Here is a 20800-nt window from a genome sequence, read left to right as displayed (position 1 = left end):
TGAATGAGAAAATTATAGATTCTGAGCCAGATCAAGTACTCTCGATCTCTATTTCACTCATCTACTTTAATGACAATTGAAGCCTTTTTGAAAAAGGCAATATCTCTTCTAGAAGAAGCAAAGTCAGTCTCCATATCCTACGTGAAGGTTTACTCGGTATTAACAATTACTACGTGATGGCATTAGTACCAGGGATGAGAAAATAAATATATCAACATAAAGCCCTCGAGACTGCTCAACTCCCTCAACCTATATATTGGACTCCAAGATTACTCGACATCACCTCGTAATACAGAAGGGGAGTGAAATATGTCACGAACTTTGGGTGTAGAGGCAGACATTGCCTCTAGCTCATCGCAGTCTACAATTCAAGACGACAAGAAAACATATAAAATCACAAACGAAAGCGCTGCCAGCCAATCACCATCAATCAGCAGTGGAGATCATCACAGTGTATTCTTTCCGCAGCACAATGATATCGACACCACTAGTGGTTCCGCCCGCGGTCGAAGAATAAAAGAGAATGGAAAAGAATGGCAAAGAACACCAAGTGTTGACCATAAGTTCCGGTGGTCATCACTTTGGCGAAGAGCCGAAATCAACCCTGCCAATGGGAAAAGTCTTACATTCCCTCTTTTCAGAGTATGGGACGACTTCTTCTCTCAAGCATTTTGGCTCGCTACTCTGGGATTTTTTGTGGCTTTTCTTTCTTGGTTTGCCTTCTCTCCGCTTGCTCCAGAGGCTGTGAAGGCGGATCTAAACCTTACCCAAGATCAAGTTACCAACTCCAACCTAGCTTCTCTTGGTGGCACGGCCGTTGTGCGTCTCATTGCTGGCCCAGCTTGTGATAAGTTTGGTCCTCGAAAAGTACTAGCCGCTCTACTCATTTTGGGTGCAATCCCATCCGGCTTGGCGGCGTTGGTAACCAATATTGAAGGGCTGGAGGCGGTACGATTTTTCATCTCTATCCTTGGAGGCACATTTGTTCCAACCCAAGCGTATACAACGACCTTTTTCGATAAATCTATTGTTGGTACAGCTAACGCTTTTTCAGGCGGTTGGGGTAACCTAGGTGGTGGTGTAACTGTTGCTGTAATGATCGGGCTATACCAGCGATATATCGGGGCCGGCTACAGTTCCCACCTAGCTTGGCGTCTCTGCTTTGTTACGGTTCCCGTACCATGCCTGATCCTTGTCGCCGTCATCATTTTAATGTTTGGAAAAGACCAGCCAGGTGGCAAATGGTCAGCTCGCGGGAAGGTTCAAACCACTGTCATGGAGGAAGGGCAAGAGAAACAAAACGGACTCGGACTTCAAGGAGCTGCCGCCCAAGAAGAAATCATTGTGGATTCTGGCAACGAACTTGCACAAAAGCCCACCGACCCCAAGCCACAGAATACAACATCTGGAGAGCACCTTACTCTGGCTAGTGTTGATAGTGCACATTCTGAGCCGCTGACGCTGGCAGCGCTGTTCGCTATCCTCATTGATCTCCGCGTCTGGGCGTGCGCTATGTGCTATTTACTCACGTTTGGTCTCGAAACAGCAATGGACGCGGCTCTCCCTGGTTTAATTTTTGGTTTGTTTGCCAGTGAGTCATTTACCATTGTCGATGCCGCCTATGCAGCATCAACGTACGGTCTTATGAACCTGTTTGCTCGGCCACTGGGTGGAATTGTATCAGACATTCTCTACGCCCGATTCGGGCTGCGCGCCAAGATGTACTGGCTCCTTGCTACGGCTCTCTCACAAGGAATTGCTATGATCGGCCTGGGAGTCTATATAAACAAAAATCAGGCAACTATCGGTGGTGTCATTGGTTTCATTGTATTCATTGCAATTACTGGTTTTGCAGCCAACGGCGCGTGTTACTCAATCTACGGCCATCTGCGGCCGAAGAATATCGGTGCTGTTGCAGGCATTGTTGGTGCCGGTGGCAATATTGGGGGTCTGTTTTACACCTTAATATTCAAGTACCAACCAGGAGTTCGCCTGCCACCATCGCAGATTCATCCTGGGGGGTACAATTCTCTAGGGAAAAAGTTTTGGATTGCAGGGCTATTCAACGCGGTGGCTGTAGTACCACTTTTCCTTGTGCGGTTGGGCGATGCCGTATGAGGTGGATTAGCAAAATGGGTATTGCCACGCCAAAAGTTATGCTTTGTATACGTATAGCATTTATTGGATATTAATGGGTTAATAGTCAAATGGTCAAAATAGTTGAAGTTTTATATTAGGCATGTTGTCCACAAACTCTTTTCGCATCTCGCGTTTCGGCTTTGGACGGTTGAGGCGATTGCTTAAGCCCATATCGCTCGCAGTAGTTTAAACTATGGAGACAGACATTGTCCCATGGACTTGATGATGTGATGTATCGCAACCTGTGGACATACCGCTATATTCATAAGATGACTAAATTTATTTGTGCATTTCCAACCTATAAATGCTATGGCTGACGACTTTGAACAAAAGGAGAGCACAAGATATTCCCATTATCTCGGCGCAGTCAACTTCTTGAACTGGAACCCTTACTCTGTTGTTTACAATACGACGAATTCTTTCAACGCAAATACCAATGACTACTGCGTCCATGAGTTGCTCTATGCCCGTCTCCAAGGCCTTGGGAGAGAAACCATATGCCCCATCACTTCCACCACCGCAGGATTTGAAGCAGACTGTAACGACTGCCTCCTCCTCCTCTGTTGACGGCGGAGACATCCCTGCCTTGCTCCATCGATCACTGGCTACTCGCCCTCATTTGGTTGATCATGCCAATGGCAATTACCTCTACCTCGCCGATGGCCGCTCTATCCTCGATGCCTGTGGGGGAGCAGCCGTAGCTGTCATTGGTCACGGCAACACCGAAGTAATCGCAGCCACTGCAGCTCAGATGCAACGAACAAGTTATATCCACACGGGCGCATATACAACTACGGCAGCTGAAGATTTAGCCAAATTTATTCTCGAGTGTGGCACTTCAGTCGACGGTAAGGACAACTATTTCGCTCATGGCTTGACCAGGGCCTTTTTTGTGGGCAGCGGCAGTGAGGCAAACGAATCGGCAATGAAGATCGCGCGGCAATATTTCGTTGAAAAGGGCGAATTACAACGACAGCATTACGTCTCGCGCCGGCAAGCATACCATGGAAACACTTTTGGCTCCATGTCCATATCATCGGTTGCAGGACGCCGAGCACCATATGAAGATGTTCTTCTGCCGAATACATCATTTGTTAATCCCGCGTTTGAGTATCACTATCGCTACAAGAATGAGACGGAAAAGGAATATGCAGAGAGATTAATTCATGAGCTGGAGGCACATTTTTTGGAGATTGGATCTGAGAAAATTATCTCCTTCGTGTAAGTCTGCCCTTTCAAAGTCTTCATCTATCCTCCATTTCTAACAATCTTCACAACTTCAGAGCTGAGCCAGTAGTCGGTGCAACGTCTGGCTGTGTGACAGCCCCCAAGGGTTACTTCAGCGGGGTTCGTTCCCTTTGCGACAAGTATGGTATCTTGCTACATTTAGATGAGGTTATGTGTGGCATAGGCCGAACGGGATCATATTTCGCCTTTGAACAAGAAGATGGCAGCGTCTTGCCTGATATCGTTACCATCGGCAAAGGATTGGGTGGTGGATATGTGTCTCTTGCAGCCATGCTAGTTAACGACAGAATAGTCAACACTCTACGTCAGGGTTCATCGGTATTTAACCATGGACACACGTTCCAGGCGCATCCGACAGCATGTTCAGCAGCACTTGCTGTACAGAAAATTATCCAACGGGAGGGATTAGTATCCAGATGCGCTGACTTGGGTACTAAATTTGGACGGCGTTTGCGTACTGAGTTCGAGTGTCGCAAGTACGTAGGCGATATCCGTGGCCGTGGCCTGCTCTGGGCGCTTGAGTTTGTCCAAGATAAGAAAACAAAGACTCCGTTTGAGGCGTCATTTGGATTTGGGTCCCAGATCCATCAAATAGCGTTCGACTTGGGCGTGGCGGTGTATCCCTGTGTGGGAACAGTGGATGGTGTTGTTGGAGATCACATCCTTCTTGCTCCCCCGTTCAACATATCGGACAATGAGCTCGACACCGTTATCTCGACACTTCGCCGCGCTTATGATGAGGTAGAGTCACACTATGACAGTGCAACTGGAAGAGAAGAGACAGCCTAACGGCCAAACTGGGACCAAGAGGGGTGTATGAAGGCAGAAATGTATCACAAAGTTATCATAGAGTTATAGCCACTTGAGGCTTTATATATGGCCGATTGAATAGCGCAGTTGCAAAAAAAATTCACAACATAGACGCTGAGTTTGCAGCGTAATCCCACGGAGCATGGTCCGATGCAAAAGCGATACCTATTTGATCTTCCCACAGAGGCCAGATTGCATTCCATTCATTGCCATTACCGTCATAGTATAAAGCTGTGTCAAGTTGCGATTGTATCTGTGGTTGAACCTGAGTCGAGTTTCGCACGCTCATCGCTCCAGAAACAGAGTGGTTTCCGGCGAGAGTCGCAAGCCCTTCGTTGACACTACTAGACCTAGGGGTTGCTGGTAGATCTCTCAGGTGATCTCGAGGCTCCATATGAGTATCAGTTTCATCCTCGGAAGGGAAGCTGGATGCACTGTGGTTTATGATCGCCTCTAATGCCAAAAAGTCTGTACGGGTCTTGCCAATAAACTTGTTTTGGTCACGACCAGCCCGTTCGTAAAGACGCTGGGTAGTCTCAATGGCCGTCCACCAACGAGCTCCAATTGCCCACTGCGTACGAAAGCGGTCAAGGTAAGCTCTGTCAGCGTTGAAGTCTGCCGCAGCTGTCGTACTTCGGCCCAGGTTCATTCGAGGGAAATACAAGACGTTTGCATTCATAGTTGCTGCTGAGAAGGCGCAGAAGCCTGAAAACGGAGTGAAAAATGGCGTCGCTGCAGCATCTAATCGGCGAAGAATATCGGTTATGTGTGCGGAAGATGCGAACAGCTCACATGCCCTTTCTTCCCACCATCCCGAAGGTGCCTCCTGTGCCAAAAGGGGCGGATCTACCGGCCCTGAAGGCTGGGAGGTGGGCGTCGGAAGAAAAGGGATATATTCACGCCCCAGGAACAGCCGGCTAGCTTACGTTATTAGAGGATCCGACAAACGGAATGTAGAGAAAAGACATTACCAGAGATGATATATCAGATTGAGATACGCGAAACAATGTGCCTGGCCAAGACTTGCATGAACTTCTAACGCTGTATCTGGAAATCGTATGCTGGTGTCTTGTCTGTCCCGCCATTCCTGCAATTCATCATATAGAGAAAGCCAGATGGAGCCAGTTTCCCACGGGCATACAACTTGCTGGCGAGTAGACGGTCGTCGACGGCCACCACCGGCTATCCACTGCAGGATCTTGGACCAAACATCGTAGCCTTGAACAATAAGGGTATATACTCTGTCCAAGTCATGATACTTGGCGTGATCAATGACTTTGCTGTGCTCAACATTTGGGTAGATACGAGATGTCGTTTGGCCGAATGCAAAGTCTCGCTGTCCAACAGGCCAGTGCACATCCACTGAATGAAGGGGAAGAGTCAATGGCTGAGGTTTTCCACAGAAGACCAGTCTGTCCATGACAAAACAAGCCCAGAATGTGCGGTTCAGGATTTCACTCTGCAGTTCCGTCATGTCGCGTTGCTTTGGAAGGGCACTGAGTAGCTGAGCGGATCTTATAGCCATACCTATCACACGTCTCAGCATTAAATATAGAATCAGTTTCTTCCACACTGATGTGGAAGAAATGACAGTCAAGAGTCGGGTGAAACCTACCACTATCTGCCCATGCTTTATATGTCCTACCACATCCCCACTCGTACATGGCTATGACCAAAAGTGTCTGCACCGTGAAGACGTCCGGATTGTTGACCACCGATAAGCTGGACCTTGCGGATGATATATAGCCCTCTGTAGAATCTTCATCCTCGCACCATGAGGCACAGAGAGCCAAAATAGCGAAGCACAGACCCTTTAGTTTAGCTACGCGGTTGTCAGACTCTCGTTGAACCACATTATCAGCTGTATTCTCATCTAGGCATTTTAAATCCTGTAAGAAACTTGGAAGATGCAGAAAGTTCAGCTCTGGAAATTGTATCACAAATACGTTTGCCGCTTTGGCAACGCGGTGTACGAATTCCTTTCGTTGGTTATTAGATCCTTCCTCATGACTTATTCCCTTGTGGAGATTCGAGAAAGAACTTCTTCTCCTCTCTGTCCGAGGAATAGGTGTAGCACGATGTTCCGCAGAGCCACGTTCAGGTATGCCGGTAGAAGGCTCGTGACTACTAGCAGTCCCATTCCTACCAGTTAGATTTTATGAATTCTCTTTCGCAACTAGAATGGACGTGCTACATACGCGGGTGACAATTTCTTCCGCTTGATGATAGGGCGTGTCAGAGTGCAAGTGTGGATAACTCTTGCCGAGCCCTCCTTTATGCAGCTTTGGCACGGCGGGGAGCCATTATGAACACATTTGATCTTAGCCTTTCTTTGTAATGATCAGTCTGACATTCTTGAAATATTTTCTCATTTGAATTGTTGAGGCAGCGCTTAAAAGGCAAAGATCATCAATCCGAGAAGCGTATCCGAAACAGTGTACTAACCTACACCGGGCACATGCAATTGTTGTCCGAACCATGTCGCTTTAAGCAGCCTTGGGTTGGGTCATTCGTCAGATGCGGAAAACAGTTTGCTTCTCCCGTAGTAATTTTTCTCCCGTTTTTTTTTTTTTTTTCTTTTTTTTTTTTGCTTGAGCTATGAGGTGAGGGGATTACACTCGAGAAGTGAAGGAAGACGCGTCGGGATTCCGGCTTTCGCATTTGAATGCTGAACGAGAAACACGAGATAAGCAGTTAAACTGGGGCAGCTCTTCTTAAGGAGTACTTGTGAGCACTGCGTATTCCGTACTGCATGCAAAGTATCTGTGCTTCCACTTAGACGAATGCTAATCCATATAAAGGACTAGTCGACAAGTAGCGTCGCGTTTCGGGTTTGCATGTTATCGGTCAAGATTCTGGATGAGACTTTAACAAGGCCACAGGTTAGCAGGATATAACCCCTTGGCTGACCTGGCATTCCTGGAGTTTAGCTACTGATATTCAACTTGCGCCGAGAACTTAGTGTATGATTTTGCATATCACATGTCAACAATGATTGTCCCAACTGAAGAGTTAGCGAAGCCTCGAATTCGAGATCTAGGCTATGCGCCGGGAAAGTTCGCACCAGGTCCCCAGAATTCTATCTTGGACGTTGATGGTAAATGGCCTCCCTCCGTTATATATCCCACAATTGCTTACCCTTGCTCTACAGGTGTTCAAGTTGGTCAAGTTACCATTCACAAGGAATCCGGTGTTCACACGGGGGTCACAGTCATCTTGCCCCGTGGCCCTGAAGAAACGGCCCTGTCTCCATGTTATGCGGCTACCCATGGCCTGAATGCCGCCGGTGAAATGACAGGCGCTCATATGATTTACGAATGGGGCCACCTTGCTTGCGTCAGTTCAGTACTTCGTCTCAGCAAGTGATGAAAACCATTACTCATTCATTTCCAGCCAATCGCAATTACAAACACTATTAGTATTGGCAAAGTTTACGATGCATTATTCCTATGGTGCATGGAGCAATCTCGGAAGAGAGGAGAGGACGACTTAGAGGCTTTGCGCCGGTTCACAATTCCGGTCGTGGCAGAAACGTTTGATGGATATCTTAACGACATCTGCGCGTCAGTAATAGACAGGGATGTAGTTAACAAGGCAATAGCTGCAGCGCAACATCAGCCCAAAGTTCTCGAGGGTAATCACGGCGGGGGCACTGCTATGATTTGCTCAGGTTACAAGGGAGGCACAGGCACTAGCTCGCGTGTCGTTCCTGGCCCACAAAAGAATTATACTCTCGGTGTTGTCGTACAAGCCAACCACGGCGGGCGACCAGATCTACGAATAGCCGATGTCCCAGTGGGGAGGCTTTTGATGGACGAGGATCGTAAGAAGTCGGCTGGAGAAACCAAGGAGAAGAAAGAGGCTCCAGAAGGGGGAAAAGCCATGGAAGGCAGTAAGTCATCCTCACTATCAGGAGTATCCATGGAAAAAAGACACTTACACCAAATGCAGGTATTATTGTGGTTATTGCGTAAGTCTTGCCTTTTTGCTGTCAACAAAGAAGATGCTGATCACTAACTGGCTACAGAACGGATGCACCATTGCTTCCACACCAACTAAAGAGGCTCGCCCAACATGCTGGAATGGGTGTAGCTCAGGTACATATGCCATTCTTAAGCCCACCTACAACATTTTATACTGATGCTTGTGCAGGTCAGTGGCCACTCAGCTGGACGAAACTTTTCTGGCGAAATCTTCTTGGCCTTTTCTACAGGAACATCACCCAATAAATTGGCCGAAGCATCAAACGGGATGTCCTACCTACCACCCGTAGAGACACAGGGAGTTAATACTGTGAGAAATGAAACCATTGATGCATTACTATATGCAGTATCAGAGGCTACAGAGGAAGCCATTTTGAACGCTTTATGTCAAGCCGAAACTCTGACGGGGTTCCAAGGAAGAACAATTGAAGCCTTACCGTTGGACAGAGTACAAGCTTTATTGAACAAATATATGGTGCCGAAATAGTGCAACTCAGGGAGACAGCTTAATGGATTCTCTTATTTTACATTCACTTATCTGATGGCGGTGGGTTAGGATCATTGTCCAAGTTCCGGACGATTCATAGACGGGGTATGCTATTCTCGAAATTGCCGTCCTATTGATGTGCCTCCCCTCTAATTGGGTACCCAGGAATTGCTTTGTAATAAGAAGCTGTAGTTCGTAATGGGTGTTGTACGCCATTGTGCCAAGACGTGCATGGAGAAAAACAAACCGTAGGATATTTCAAATGAGGGTAACCTTGCACGTTACAATGAGCCGATATTTCGCATGAAACCGAGGTGATCATTTGATGTTTACATCAACAACACCCGACCACTTCGGCTCAGGCTAGCCCGGGAGTTCTGGAGCTCTCGTGGGCGTATTCCCGCAACCCCGCAATTTACACTGCAACACCCCGCATCTCATCGACGCTTGTGAGCCCATCGCTTGAACAAGAGCAACACGCAGGCGTCAACTAGAGTAGGTCCCATGAGCTCGTGAGTGCTTGTCTCTCTGGCTGTTTGTGACCGGTTCAAGGGAATGTCGAACTTGGAGGCGTTGGAACGATATCAAGGTAGGGTTGCTTTGCAGTTCTCGATGCAACCACCCCGCTCGCCGTGAGAAAACTTAAGAGCGCTGTGTAGTTGCATTGAAGCAATATAGGCTCCCATATGCGACCCGAATACAGTCTATGTTTTGTCGATCACCAGAATTTCAGCACAGCCGCCTGACTCCCGATGACGAAGTATGTCATGGCAGAGCCGGGGTAGTCATGGCAGGTCTCCAGACCCAATGGCCAATGATATCGAAATCGACGCAGCTATAATCATGCTAGGAAGAGTTTCCTGATGTCATCTGCCGCCGTACCTGGTACTACCAGCATCGGTTCGGGTTGCTATAAGACCGACAAACTTCAACGTTTGTTTTTACCTTTTCGCAATAATAGCACACCTGGTGGGCCATTGAGAAGTGCGCAGCTCTTAGAGTCAAGCCGTATAGCATTTATATGAGCGCTGCTAAGATACCGCTATGAGGCTCATTTCGTCCATAGCGACGGTGGGAACGGCCGTGGCGGCGTTTGCGCAGCTTGCTGCAGCAGGAAAGAATGTCATAGATCTCTCCAAACAAACGTGGACACTCACAAGCCCGAATTTCAACAATATATCGGTTCCAGGAAAGGTGCCATCGCATGCCCATGTTGACCTCTATGCAGCGAATATCATCAGCGACCCGTATGTATCGATGCCCCCGCTTACAAGAGAGAACACTTGTGCGTATGCTGACGCAACGTCTACAGTTTGATTGAACTCAACGATTTCGACCTTCGTTGGATCGGCAACAATAACTGGACCTACACCAGCGAGGTTGAAGGGCTGTATGATCACGGAGCCACCAACGACTTGCTTCGTGTGCAGGATCTGACTGGGCGTAGGCAAACATCTGACCTCGCCAGCTATCTTGTCTTCAACGGCCTCGATACATACGCTGCCGTCGAATTCTGCGGAGAGCACGTTGGCAATGCGGACAACCAGTTCCGACAGTGGGTTTTTGACATTTCCGAGGTCCTGGCATCATGCACGGCCGCTCAACCCCAACTTACCGTCAAGTTCGGCGCCACTCCCAACATCTCGGCAGCCATAGCCAAGGAGCCCGGGCAGGAGACATGGCCGAATGGCATCAACGAGGTCTATGAGATTCCAAACAGGTGGTTTGTACGAAAGGAGCAATCCGACTTTGGATGGTACGTTGCCTCCAGTACAAGTATTGCTATATAACTGACCTTGTTTTGGTAGGGACTGGGGCCCTGCGTTTGTCCCAGTGGGCATTTGGCAGCCTGCCTACCTCGTCCAACTTGCCGGGCCGAGCGCGGTATATGTGAAAAACTCGGCTTTTGACCTATATCGAAAGGGCCAATTGAACAATCTGCCGCCAGATCAGACCGCTGACTGGATCTTTAACGCGAGTATTGACACAGTTGGAACCATTCCTGAGGGTGCACAGATGAGATATACAATCATCGATTCAGATTCACAAGACCAGGTGAGCTCGGGAAACTTTAGCAATGTCTCGAATGGAGGCGACGTCGTCACCGGTATTACGACTCTTGATGCTTCTCAATACGAGCTGTGGTGGCCCAATGGCCTCGGTGCGCAGAAGCTCTATAATATGAGTGTTGAGGTCATCTTTGAAGAGAAGGCCATTGCGTCTGTCAACAAGCGGATGGGCTTCAGAACGATTGTTCTCAACATGGAGCCTATCAGCGACTTGGAGCTGTCACAAGGCATCATCAACGGGAGCAACTGTAAGAATGGGCTCTCTCCATATTTCTGACCGCGAGACAGGCTAACTCAGAGTATAGTCCATTTTGAGATCAACGGCAATGTCTTTTATGCCAAAGGCAGCAACTTTGTGCCCCCAGATCCATTTTGGCCTCGTGTAACGGTTGAGCACATCCATGAGATACTCTCTGATGTGGTAGATGCCAACCAGAATATGCTGCGTGTGTGGTCCAGCGGAGCCTACTCCCCCGACTTCATGTACGATCTGGCTGATGAGATGGGTATTCTGCTGTGGTGCGAGTTTGAGTTCAGTGTTTCTCTATACCCTGTCGCGCCGGCCTTCCTCGAGAATGTCCGCCAAGAGGCTGTCTATCAGGTGCGAAGGGCTAACCATCACCCTTCTTTGGCCCTCTGGGCCGGTGGAAATGAAATGGAGAAAGATGAGCTGCCTGCCGTCAGGTCGCAGGCCCCATCTCAGTACGAGCGGTATTTGAGCGAGTATCTTGAGTTGTTCCTCAACACATTGCTTCCAACCGTGTATGGCAACTCTCACAGCATCAGCTATATGCCTTGTAGCACCAACAACGGCTACCTTGAACTTAACTTCAGCCTGCCCATTCCATTCGTTGATCGCCTTTACAACACCACGCCCGGATACCTCTACGGTGATAGCGACTTTTACGATTACAATGCAGCGGACGCTTTCAATATCAACAAGTATGTCCTTGGTCGATTTGCCAATGAATTTGGCTTCCACTCCATGCCTAGCCTCGAGACATGGCGTGAAGCCATTCCCGAAGACCAACTCCACTTCAACTCAACCATGACCGTCTTGCGCAACCACCACTATCCGCCCGGCAGTCTCACCACCAACAATACTGCCGATCCTCTGAGAGGTATGGGCGAGATGACTCTTGGTGTTACGCTTTGGTACCCGACACCGGCCAAGACTGATTCTGTCGCCAACTTTGCTGCCTGGTGCCACGCTACCCAGGTATTCCAGGCTGATTTTTATCACACCAAGATTCAGTACTACCGTGCCGGATCGGGGATGCCTCAAAGGCAGCTTGGTTCGCTCTACTGGCAGCTTAATGATATCTGGCAGGCGCCGACGTGGTCAAGCAGGGAATATGATGGCCGGTGGAAGGTCAACTTTTATGCAACAAAAGATATCTTCCAACCAGTCATTATTGCTCCGGTGTTCAACGTCACTACGGGTGTCTTGGAGATATACGTTGTGTCGGACCTGTGGAGCGATGTTTCGGGAGAGGCAAGCTGGGAATGGATCGGCTACGATGGAAGTCCAGTTGGTTCCTCTGATGCATCTGTCAAGTCGCAGAAGTTCACAGTCGGCCCTGTCAACTCCACTGTCTTGGCGAAGTTGAACATCACGGCACTTACAAGCAGCGGCAATCTTCCAGCTGCAAACGCAGTCTTGATTGCCAACGTTACCGCGACAGGAACGCCGCCAAATTCTCAGGGCACAAAAACCTACTCGCACTCAAACTATTTCACAGCCACGCCACTCAGTAAAGCTAAGTTGATCGATCCGGGATTGACAATCCGACAAGAAGGAAACGCCTTCACCGTCACAGCTGAGAAGGGTGTCAGTGCATTTACGTGGATCGCGCTGGACCCGAGTGATGCTGGTGCTATTGTCACTTTCGATGATAATGGCTTTTGGTTGCGACAGGGGCAGAGTAAGACAGTTGGGTATCGTGTTCGTGGAGCAAGCGCTGGCTGGGAGAGTCGCGTTACTGTAAAGAGTACCTGGAATGATACACTTGCTACTTAGCAGAATATCTGCCAATGCAAAGATTAAATTACATTAGTATGATAATTCTTCGTATCTTACGTTATGCCTCTGATTGCCAATGTTAAGAGTAATATAGAGTGAGGAGCGGAAACATAAACATTTCTTTAAAGCTTGCCATCGGCGGTTAAACCACGCCTGCGATACTGGTTAGGCTATACAGAAGAGTTTCTTTAATCACTTCAATAAGACTTTATGTACGATCTAAGAGCTCTTAGTCTTTATTATGGTTCATAAAATCCAGCCAGTTTACCCCCACTGCAATATAGCTGACTTTCTCAGCTTGACCTTGCTTCGAGGAAGAGCAAATCGGAGCTTAAATGCGGAATGCTTATCAGACGTATTGCTAATAGTATTTAAACTCGATGTAGTGATCTACTAGCAAAGAACTAATGCTTATGCTTCTTGCGGGTCATGGGCAACAGCCTCAATCTCCACGCGCATACCAACAAGTCCCAGCTTGGTCACGCCGATGGCGGTCCAGATCGGTTTATGGTCGGGAATCCACTTCTTGAGATTCTCCGTCATATAGCCAATAACTTCATCTCCAAGGTTGGTATGGTAGGATTTGATTTGAATGGCCTGAGAAATCCCTTTGCTGCCTGCATGTTTCAGCGTCAGGTCAACATTTCGAAATGCTTGATCAATCTCTTCCTTGATATCAGCCGAGATCACGACATCTTCCGAATTGGGGTCCCATCCACCTAGTCAATATTAGTTTCGCACTCCTGCATATTGTTTAAAAAAGCATATTGTTGCACCACATACCTTGGCCGCTGATCTCGACACGGCTACCGATTCGGACAGCCTGGCTATACCCATATAACTCAAAAGCGTGGTCCCCAAATCCAGGGTAAGCGGAGAACCTTGGTTTATTAGACATGATGATCGTTCTTAAGCTGTGTGTATGGCCTGGATAGGATATTGAATGGTTTGATGACTCCCAGAGGCTGTTTTATATAACTCTCCAAACCAGGTGCTATTGAGAAAATCTGGGGTTTACCGGAGACCATTATGGGCATTAAATAGTCTTCTATATTACCTTGAAATTGATCTTTTACATCATATCAATTTACTTGCTCTATAGAGAAACATTTTGAAACGAGGCTGATTAATCTGCAATCCCTTTGAAATCTGTTAACATATAAAATGCATTTGTCAGAGGGCACTCGCGATGGCTCATTTCAGCGGAGAGCTAGCTTTTCTGAGGCTAATGTCCCACTTTTTCATATGCATTTTGCGCGAACGATTGTCACGTTAGCTCCTATAGCCAGTTTCCGTTTGGCGTAGGGAAGCCTCAGAACACCACTCCATTCACTCTTTGGGCAGTCGAATCACTACTTGCTCTCAGAGCTCCTTACTGTACGAGCCTGTACAACTATTGCTCCACATAATCTCACGTCAGTACAACTAGAAAGGTATTACGGAACATTCTCGATACACGCTGTGTTTAATGCAGGTATGCTTGCCCAGTATTACGAAGCATCTCTAGCAACATGCGGAGGCAGCACGGGCTATATCCGTACAACACTCGGCTATACGTTTTATACCCCGCTTCTGCCTCTACCAGTACTAGCGGTGCAAGTAATATTGAACGCGAGCCTCCTAAGAGCATTAGTTATTAAGTCGCGGACCGTCAAAACATCTCTTATTTCGGATGACCATTTGTGAAAGTTGCCCGTCAACCTCCACTGAGCGGTCTTTTCTTTGTTGCGTCCCCACGCCAACACCAAAAGTCTCGTTGCTTTTGGCCATGTCAAACAGGCCAACATCCACATCTTCCGGCTACAATTGCGATTAGCCTCGATACAACACTCTTACTCGATAATGATTAGAGGCTACGGGTAGTGATCTGAAGAACTCCAACGCCTATTACTGAACCTGATCAGAAAAAGCAACAGTGTTGGAGGTTGATTTGATCGGAAGGGGTCAATGACTTGTGATGAGCTTCGATGTTTACTGGAATTGGCGTTCTGCTACACTTAGCTACATAACCCGGTTTTTTTAGATACTTGGTAGCCTAGGATGGATATACTTGATAGACGGTCCTATTTGTATCTAGGGTCTGACAATGATCCTGACTCCCCGTGTGTCTCGCTTCACGAAGGGTACTAGCACTTCTCCAATCATTTTGATGTCAGTGTCATCGCTCTCAAACAGTATGAGCTGTCCCATATCTCCTGGCCACCGGACCTTTTCAGAGCCGAAGCTGCGAAATAGGGCTGCTAGAGTAATGTATAATTCTGCCATCGCGAGATTAATGCCGACGCAGTGTCTGGATCCTTTACCGAACGATACGAGGTACTTATCTAACCCTGGATCACTGGCCCATCGTTCTGGGTGAAACTGGTGCGATTCCGGAAAGATGACCTCGTCGTGGTGGACATCATACGAGGTCATACTAACGGGTGTGCCCGCAGGAACTGTCCAGTGGTGGAACGTCATGTCTTCGGAGGGCCAAATGCGTTGGAGACGCCCGACCACGCCGTAAGAGAGACGCAGGGATTCTTTGATGACGCCGGTCAGGTATGGAAGTTGCTGAAGTCGTTCAAGGGACAGGCTGGAATCTTGGACAGTCTCCAGTTCTGACTTTAGGGTTTCAAGAGGTTGAGGGTGGGTCAGAAGCTTGAAAAGCGCTACCGTGAGTGCCCTAGCCGTTGTCTCGGTGCCGGCGCTGACGAGAACCTGTGCTTCTGCGGCGAGTCTTGCTGGTGTTTTCTCCTCCGGAGGAAGTTTGCTGTTCAAAATTTCTCGAAACACTGTCAAGTGGGCGGCGTCCGCACTGGCGTCTTTCGATTCGTGTTGTTGAAGGTCGTCGATCTGCCGACGAAAACGCTGTTTTCATTCTTGCGGATTAGCTAGTAGATCCTGCAAGGAATGGCACGAAGAGCCGCGGGGCGTGGGGGTCGGACATACTTTTCTTTCAACAAGAAACATCTCAAACGTTGATCCGCATTTGACGAGCACCGACTCTGGAAGGGCCAGCATTGCCTTGGCCATCCATCGCAGTAACTGGACATGTTTGGCAATCTGGGCTAGTCTTACACCCCTGTGACTCGCGTGCTTGTAGCTAGGGTCAAAGTCGCTAGCTTCGAGACGATTGTATGATTGCGCGAAGCAATATTCCATAATCACATCTATGTCCCCAGCTAGTCAGCTCCCGGTTCAGCCGTGCGGCCAGCCAACAAGACCTTCAGTATGGTATCATACCATTGGTGAGCGCGGAGAAAGCATGCTGTATGTTTGTTACGGCGCCTTGGTCCCGATTCTCGACAAGCCTACGAATCAAAAGATCCACCTTCGACTTGATGACGGGCTGTAGCTTCTGGACATTTTGCGTGGAAAAGAACTGGGCAATTGCAGATCGCCTAACCCTGTGGAGACTGTGTTCCATGGTTGACAGAGACGAGTCTTGGACGCCACCAGCACCGATCGTGTCCCAGGACCACTTGTCACGCTTGCGGCTAATGCCTCCGGAGACGTAGAGAGTATTGTAAAATTCGGAATCGCATACGTGAAGCTCATGTGGGTTGATGCGAACAATTGGCCCGTATTTCCGATGCATTTCTTGCACAACCCATATGTACTGGCCTCGACAAACAACATCATGGTAAAATTGAGGCCTAGGACGTAGAAGAAAGGTGAGATGAACGAATTGATTAGCAATCGCCTTGAGATGGAAAGTATGTCGATGCTACCGGGAAAATGGGCCGTCATACCACCACGATGCTGCCGCAGTCCATGGTCCAGGAAAACCGGCGATTGGGCTGAAATATAGACGATAGATTGCTAATAAAAGTCCATATGCAAGAAAAATCAACAGGGCATACAGCGCAAGGCCAAGGTGGAGTGTCGCCTCAAAGAGCATATCTGCAGGCGATGGGGTCACAGCAACCTGACTGCCTGTAGTCTATGCCAGTGTCTCTCAGCCTGCTGCCAGGACGGGCGGCATATAGATATATTCTGCCTGCATTGTGTTCTTATGTGGAATCGCTCTGTTGGGCGCTATTTTCTTGCACTATGGGAATTGAAAAGTCGCCGGGATCTGCAGAGAGCTACTCGGGTGTCCTATCCGCCCCCCTTTTTTAATGGACCATGTTTGAAAACCGTCCATTGCCCCCCATCAGCATACTTGTATGTGGACAATACTACATGTACTCTGCGCCTCTAAGCTGCTGGCAAGGCTACTCCCAAGTAGCCTACAAAAAGCATCATCTCGCTTCGTTAGTCCCAAGGCAGGCTTGCATCGGTGAAGAAATTATCTCACCTCTTTCGCGTGCATAGCCGCGCCTCCGTCCAAGAGCAATGAAACAACCCTTTGAAAAGAACCCCGTACGCGAACCACACCACGAAGAAAATGAACAAATTGCAGCATCTGTTCCCAACAATGCAGAGGAAGATACGAACGCAGGGCAACACTTCAGCGGCGCAAAGCTGTACAATCTTCTCGCCGCCCTGATGCTTGCCATGCTGTTGCTTGGCCTAGACATGAATATCGTCGCAACGGTTTGTGAACCAGGTCAATGGCTTCACCATTCTCAAGTAGACTGACTGATATGACCTGGAAACTATAACAGGCCGTCCCGTCCATTACCGAACACTTTCATAGTCTCCAGGACGTTAACTGGTATGGATCAGCTTTCCTGCTCTCCTTGTAAGTTAGCTCCGTCTTATTCTCGACAGCAGCCAGTGGAACAGTTTTTGATGGATATCCTGCCAGATGTGCCCTTCAACCCCTGGCCGGAAAGCTTTACGTTCTATTCCCTTCAAAGGTGAGATAGTCAACCCATTGGCACTTTTGTGCTCCCAACCGATACTGACCTGAATGACACAGCCAGTATATCTCATCTTCAACTCCGTATTCTCTCTGGGAAACCTCGTATGCGCCCTCTCAAACTCCAGTCACATGGTAATTGCGGGAAGAACGTTGGCTGGCGTCGGTGCCTCCGGTCTTACAAACGGTGCGCTGGTGATTCTGACAGCAGCTACACCACCAAATCTCCGGCCACTAGCCACCGGCATTGGAATTTCCATGATTTCCATTGGAGGCATCATTGGGCCATTAATCGGAGGAGCCTTGACACAGCATACTGGGTGGCGATGGTGTAAGTATCTTCTCTTACCATGCGGGGCTGATGAACTCTGCTGATTGGTTGCATCATGTAAAGGCTTCTGGATCTTTCTTCCTGCCTCTGGTCTCGTCATACTTGTTACAGCTCTCTGTCGTGTCTCGGATCCGACCCCAAAGGAACCCTTCCTCAAGGTACTACGGCAAGTGCCGGTCAAATTAGACGTGATTGGTTTTATTTTATTCGCGCCGGCATGCGCACTTTTCCTCATCGCCATCAGCTGGGGCGGAACTACGCATGCTTGGAACTCTGGCGTCGTCATTGGCTTCATGTGCGCTTCTGTGATACTTCTTGGCGTTCTCTACGCTTGGTGTAAGTTCCGCGGCGAGGAGGCACTGTTTCCCACGAGACTTCACGGAAAGAGAGTTGTCTACATTGGCTGTTTAATTTCTGGTCTTCAAGGAGGGACGACCATTATGACTAGCTACTTTCTTCCTCTGTGGTTTCAATCCGTGAAACAAGCCAACCCTACTAACAGTGGCTTGATGATGCTGCCCTCAACTCTCAGTCAGATATGCGGTGCCATATTTTGTGGCGCATTAGGTTCGTTACCGCCGGGCTTACAGGCTCCCCTGTTAGGATTACAGCTAGATTGGTTTACTAACTGCGTATTTCCAAATTCTACAGTCCGGAAACTGCTCTATATCCCCCCATGGGCTATTGTGGGCAGTGCTCTGACCGCAATCGGATCAGGCCTTATGGTTACGTTCAATAAAGATACAAGCCCAGCCAAATGGATAGGATACCAGCTGATGGCTGGACTTGGACGTGGTGCCGCCCTCAACATGGTAAGGCACTTCCAAATTTCAACTATCAATAATCTAAATCGCTCTTGACTAAACATCATGTTTAGCCCATCATTGCAGCTCAGGAGGCACTCGCTCCGCCCGAGTTTGCCCTTGTTTCGGCCAGTATCCCACTCTGCCAATATCTTGCGGGATCTATTTCAATAGCTATTGGAAACGCAATATTCCAGAATAAACTCCCTGTCGCGATAGCGAAATATGTTCCTGCCGTGAACGTAAGCATCATCGTGGATGCTGGGGCGAGAGACCTGGCCAAGGTTGTTCTCTCAGAAGACCTACCTGGCGTCTTGACTGCTTATAGCGAGGCCCTTGTAAAGGTTTTTGTAAGTCTCTTCGCATTTTCTCTCCTCCCTTTTCTTCTCATGCCCATCGGGTCGTTAGTGGACGCCGAAAATCTTGGGCTTGGGGTTAACGTTTCCTTATGAAAGTATGTCCCAGCCTTGGCCGTAGCATTGGCAGTACTCGCAAGTTTTGGGTTGGGTTGGGGTAAATTGGGGTCTACTAGCCAGACAAAGGCCGAAAAAGAACCTGAGGATCGGGGTGTCGGCGGAGCGACGACTGATGAGGGCGACGCTTTCACGCGATGAGAATCTTGCAAGATGGCGCGAAACACCAAGGAGTTTAACGCGAAATATTCAGTGAAAATAGTGTTTTCATTACACTAGAGGTATATATCAGTACGGCTATTTAGGACTTAAACATTGAGGCAGAACCAGTTGCTATTTCCACGGCGTTGTAGGCTTCTTAAACCTTCTGACCAAGAACCATAACAAAAGGAATAGTTGGCACCACACCTCCATCAATGTCTCTAACATAATCGCCCAATAATTCGTCCGCCTTGGTCGCATCACCGCTTGCGCCTTCGGACCTCCTCAATGCGCGATGCAGAACAGCCTTTGCACCTGCTTTGGTCCATTCCTTGGCTGCGATTGTAAATTCATCTCGACCTTCGCTGCTATAGTCCTCTACCTTGATGATACCAAAAGACAGCTCTTCCAGAGCTGCAGTGATATCTCTAGATGGCGTGCTGGCAAGACCATTGGCGATCGAGTTGGCACGCATGGCAGCCCTTACAGAGGTGATAGCCGGAGTCGCGTGGGAGAATGCCAATCTCGAGGGCTCAATCTCCTCCCATTGAAGATATCCTCCCTTTTCTGTCGCTATGGTTAGAGTTTTCGTAAGGCCAGACCATGCACTGCTGATCATACTCACTCAACAGAATTGCCGCGTTCTTGGCCGCTGTGGGTATCTCTTCGCGTTTGAGAGCAAGGACAAGAAGTCGCACATGCACCAGATCGAATCGCCCATGAAATTCTTCGGGAAAAGGCTGCAGAATATCATGCGTTATAAATTCTATGTTTGAATGCTTGTCCAAAGGGAAGTGGGCGTTGGATATGTCAACCCCAATCGACACCATACTGGCGTCTGCAGTTGTCTGGGCTAAGACGGATACTGCATCTTGTAGCCAGCATCTACAGTGCGGAGGGCGAATCAGCGCTGGTTCAGGGTTGGGTTTAGCAATTTACATACCCAGTGCCAGTGCCTATGTCCGCAACACGCGATATCTGAGGTTGCGGGATATCCGGGTGAATGAGATTGCCATGGCACAAGCGGACAAGAAGATCGTGTTGCTGGTTCAACCTTTGCATGATTCTGTTAGCCTTGCGTTACTCTGTCTCGTAGGACGGGCTCACGTGCCTTCGTCTTTCGAATTCTGTGCGTTCAAGGAGGTACACAGCTTCATCACTGTTTGCGGCCATATCTGCGACTTCGTTCTTGACTGAAGTGTTTCGTGGCTACTTTGCGGAATAGGTTGTATATTATAGGTTGAGGGTCCACTTGTGGTATGTCATGCGGCTTGTTTCAGCGGATACACAGCCTGCCCATTTCTTTTCGCTCGGACCTTTCGTAGGGGCGTTAACTAAGTATATAAAATCCACCTTTAAACTGTATGTAATATTACCCAGGAGATAGGCTAAGACTATGGAGAGCTGGCCCTGTAAAGCGGCAGTTTAAGCGCAGGCGTATACACGAATTTGTCACAGCTAGACTAGCAGCGGCCACCCGGCGGGCAGCGGGAACAGCAGCGGG

General features: G+C 48.5%; 9 protein-coding genes across 9 annotated transcripts; 5 read left to right on the top strand and 4 right to left on the bottom strand.

The window, feature by feature from the left end:
• Positions 1 to 309: 309 nt before the first annotated feature.
• Positions 310 to 2118, top strand: Triagg1_7707 (uncharacterized protein; the record flags this gene model as incomplete). The annotated part of the gene is made up of 1 exon (XM_062902472.1): positions 310 to 2118. The coding sequence occupies one exon, from the start codon at positions 310 to 312 to the stop codon at positions 2116 to 2118; it is 1809 nt and encodes a 602-aa protein (XP_062753293.1).
• A 457-nt stretch (positions 2119 to 2575) lies between these two features.
• Triagg1_7706 (uncharacterized protein) lies at positions 2576 to 4176 on the top strand (the record flags this gene model as incomplete). Its single annotated transcript, XM_062902471.1, has 2 exons — positions 2576 to 3360; positions 3423 to 4176. 2 exons carry the CDS (start codon positions 2576 to 2578, stop codon positions 4174 to 4176), a joined length of 1539 nt encoding a protein of 512 aa, XP_062753292.1.
• Positions 4177 to 4297: 121 nt separating this feature from the next.
• Triagg1_7705 (uncharacterized protein) lies at positions 4298 to 5671 on the bottom strand (the record flags this gene model as incomplete). The annotated part of the gene is made up of 3 exons (XM_062902470.1): positions 4298 to 5114; positions 5169 to 5284; positions 5339 to 5671. 3 exons carry the CDS (start codon positions 5669 to 5671, stop codon positions 4298 to 4300), a joined length of 1266 nt encoding a protein of 421 aa, XP_062753291.1.
• Positions 5672 to 7188: 1517 nt separating this feature from the next.
• On the top strand, positions 7189 to 8667 carry Triagg1_7704 (uncharacterized protein; the record flags this gene model as incomplete). The annotated part of the gene is made up of 6 exons (XM_062902469.1): positions 7189 to 7294; positions 7349 to 7533; positions 7591 to 8089; positions 8149 to 8167; positions 8225 to 8294; positions 8350 to 8667. The coding sequence occupies 6 exons, from the start codon at positions 7189 to 7191 to the stop codon at positions 8665 to 8667; spliced, it is 1197 nt and encodes a 398-aa protein (XP_062753290.1).
• A 1044-nt stretch (positions 8668 to 9711) lies between these two features.
• Triagg1_7703 (CAZyme family GH2) lies at positions 9712 to 12756 on the top strand (the record flags this gene model as incomplete). The annotated part of the gene is made up of 4 exons (XM_062902468.1): positions 9712 to 9914; positions 9980 to 10423; positions 10476 to 10984; positions 11042 to 12756. The coding sequence occupies 4 exons, from the start codon at positions 9712 to 9714 to the stop codon at positions 12754 to 12756; spliced, it is 2871 nt and encodes a 956-aa protein (XP_062753289.1).
• Positions 12757 to 13170: 414 nt separating this feature from the next.
• Triagg1_7702 (uncharacterized protein) lies at positions 13171 to 13657 on the bottom strand (the record flags this gene model as incomplete). Its single annotated transcript, XM_062902467.1, has 2 exons — positions 13171 to 13478; positions 13543 to 13657. 2 exons carry the CDS (start codon positions 13655 to 13657, stop codon positions 13171 to 13173), a joined length of 423 nt encoding a protein of 140 aa, XP_062753288.1.
• A 689-nt stretch (positions 13658 to 14346) lies between these two features.
• Triagg1_7701 (uncharacterized protein) lies at positions 14347 to 16339 on the bottom strand (the record flags this gene model as incomplete). Its single annotated transcript, XM_062902466.1, has 5 exons — positions 14347 to 14379; positions 14437 to 14559; positions 14887 to 15594; positions 15691 to 15911; positions 15985 to 16339. 5 exons carry the CDS (start codon positions 16337 to 16339, stop codon positions 14347 to 14349), a joined length of 1440 nt encoding a protein of 479 aa, XP_062753287.1.
• Positions 16340 to 17079: 740 nt separating this feature from the next.
• On the top strand, positions 17080 to 19296 carry Triagg1_7700 (uncharacterized protein; the record flags this gene model as incomplete). The annotated part of the gene is made up of 8 exons (XM_062902465.1): positions 17080 to 17280; positions 17352 to 17428; positions 17495 to 17546; positions 17609 to 17879; positions 17943 to 18215; positions 18531 to 18691; positions 18757 to 19032; positions 19138 to 19296. 8 exons carry the CDS (start codon positions 17080 to 17082, stop codon positions 19294 to 19296), a joined length of 1470 nt encoding a protein of 489 aa, XP_062753286.1.
• A 157-nt stretch (positions 19297 to 19453) lies between these two features.
• On the bottom strand, positions 19454 to 20358 carry Triagg1_7699 (uncharacterized protein; the record flags this gene model as incomplete). The annotated part of the gene is made up of 3 exons (XM_062902464.1): positions 19454 to 19863; positions 19922 to 20181; positions 20240 to 20358. The coding sequence occupies 3 exons, from the start codon at positions 20356 to 20358 to the stop codon at positions 19454 to 19456; spliced, it is 789 nt and encodes a 262-aa protein (XP_062753285.1).
• Between the last annotated feature and the right edge of the window lie 442 nt (positions 20359 to 20800).

This window comes from Trichoderma aggressivum (genome assembly GCF_033847375.1).
Source record: "Trichoderma aggressivum f. europaeum strain CBS 100526 chromosome Unknown scaffold_035, whole genome shotgun sequence".
Lineage (NCBI taxonomy): Eukaryota > Fungi > Ascomycota > Sordariomycetes > Hypocreales > Hypocreaceae > Trichoderma > Trichoderma aggressivum.
Note: the sequence above shows the minus strand (reverse complement) of the source record. Positions and strands in the feature narration are given on the sequence as shown.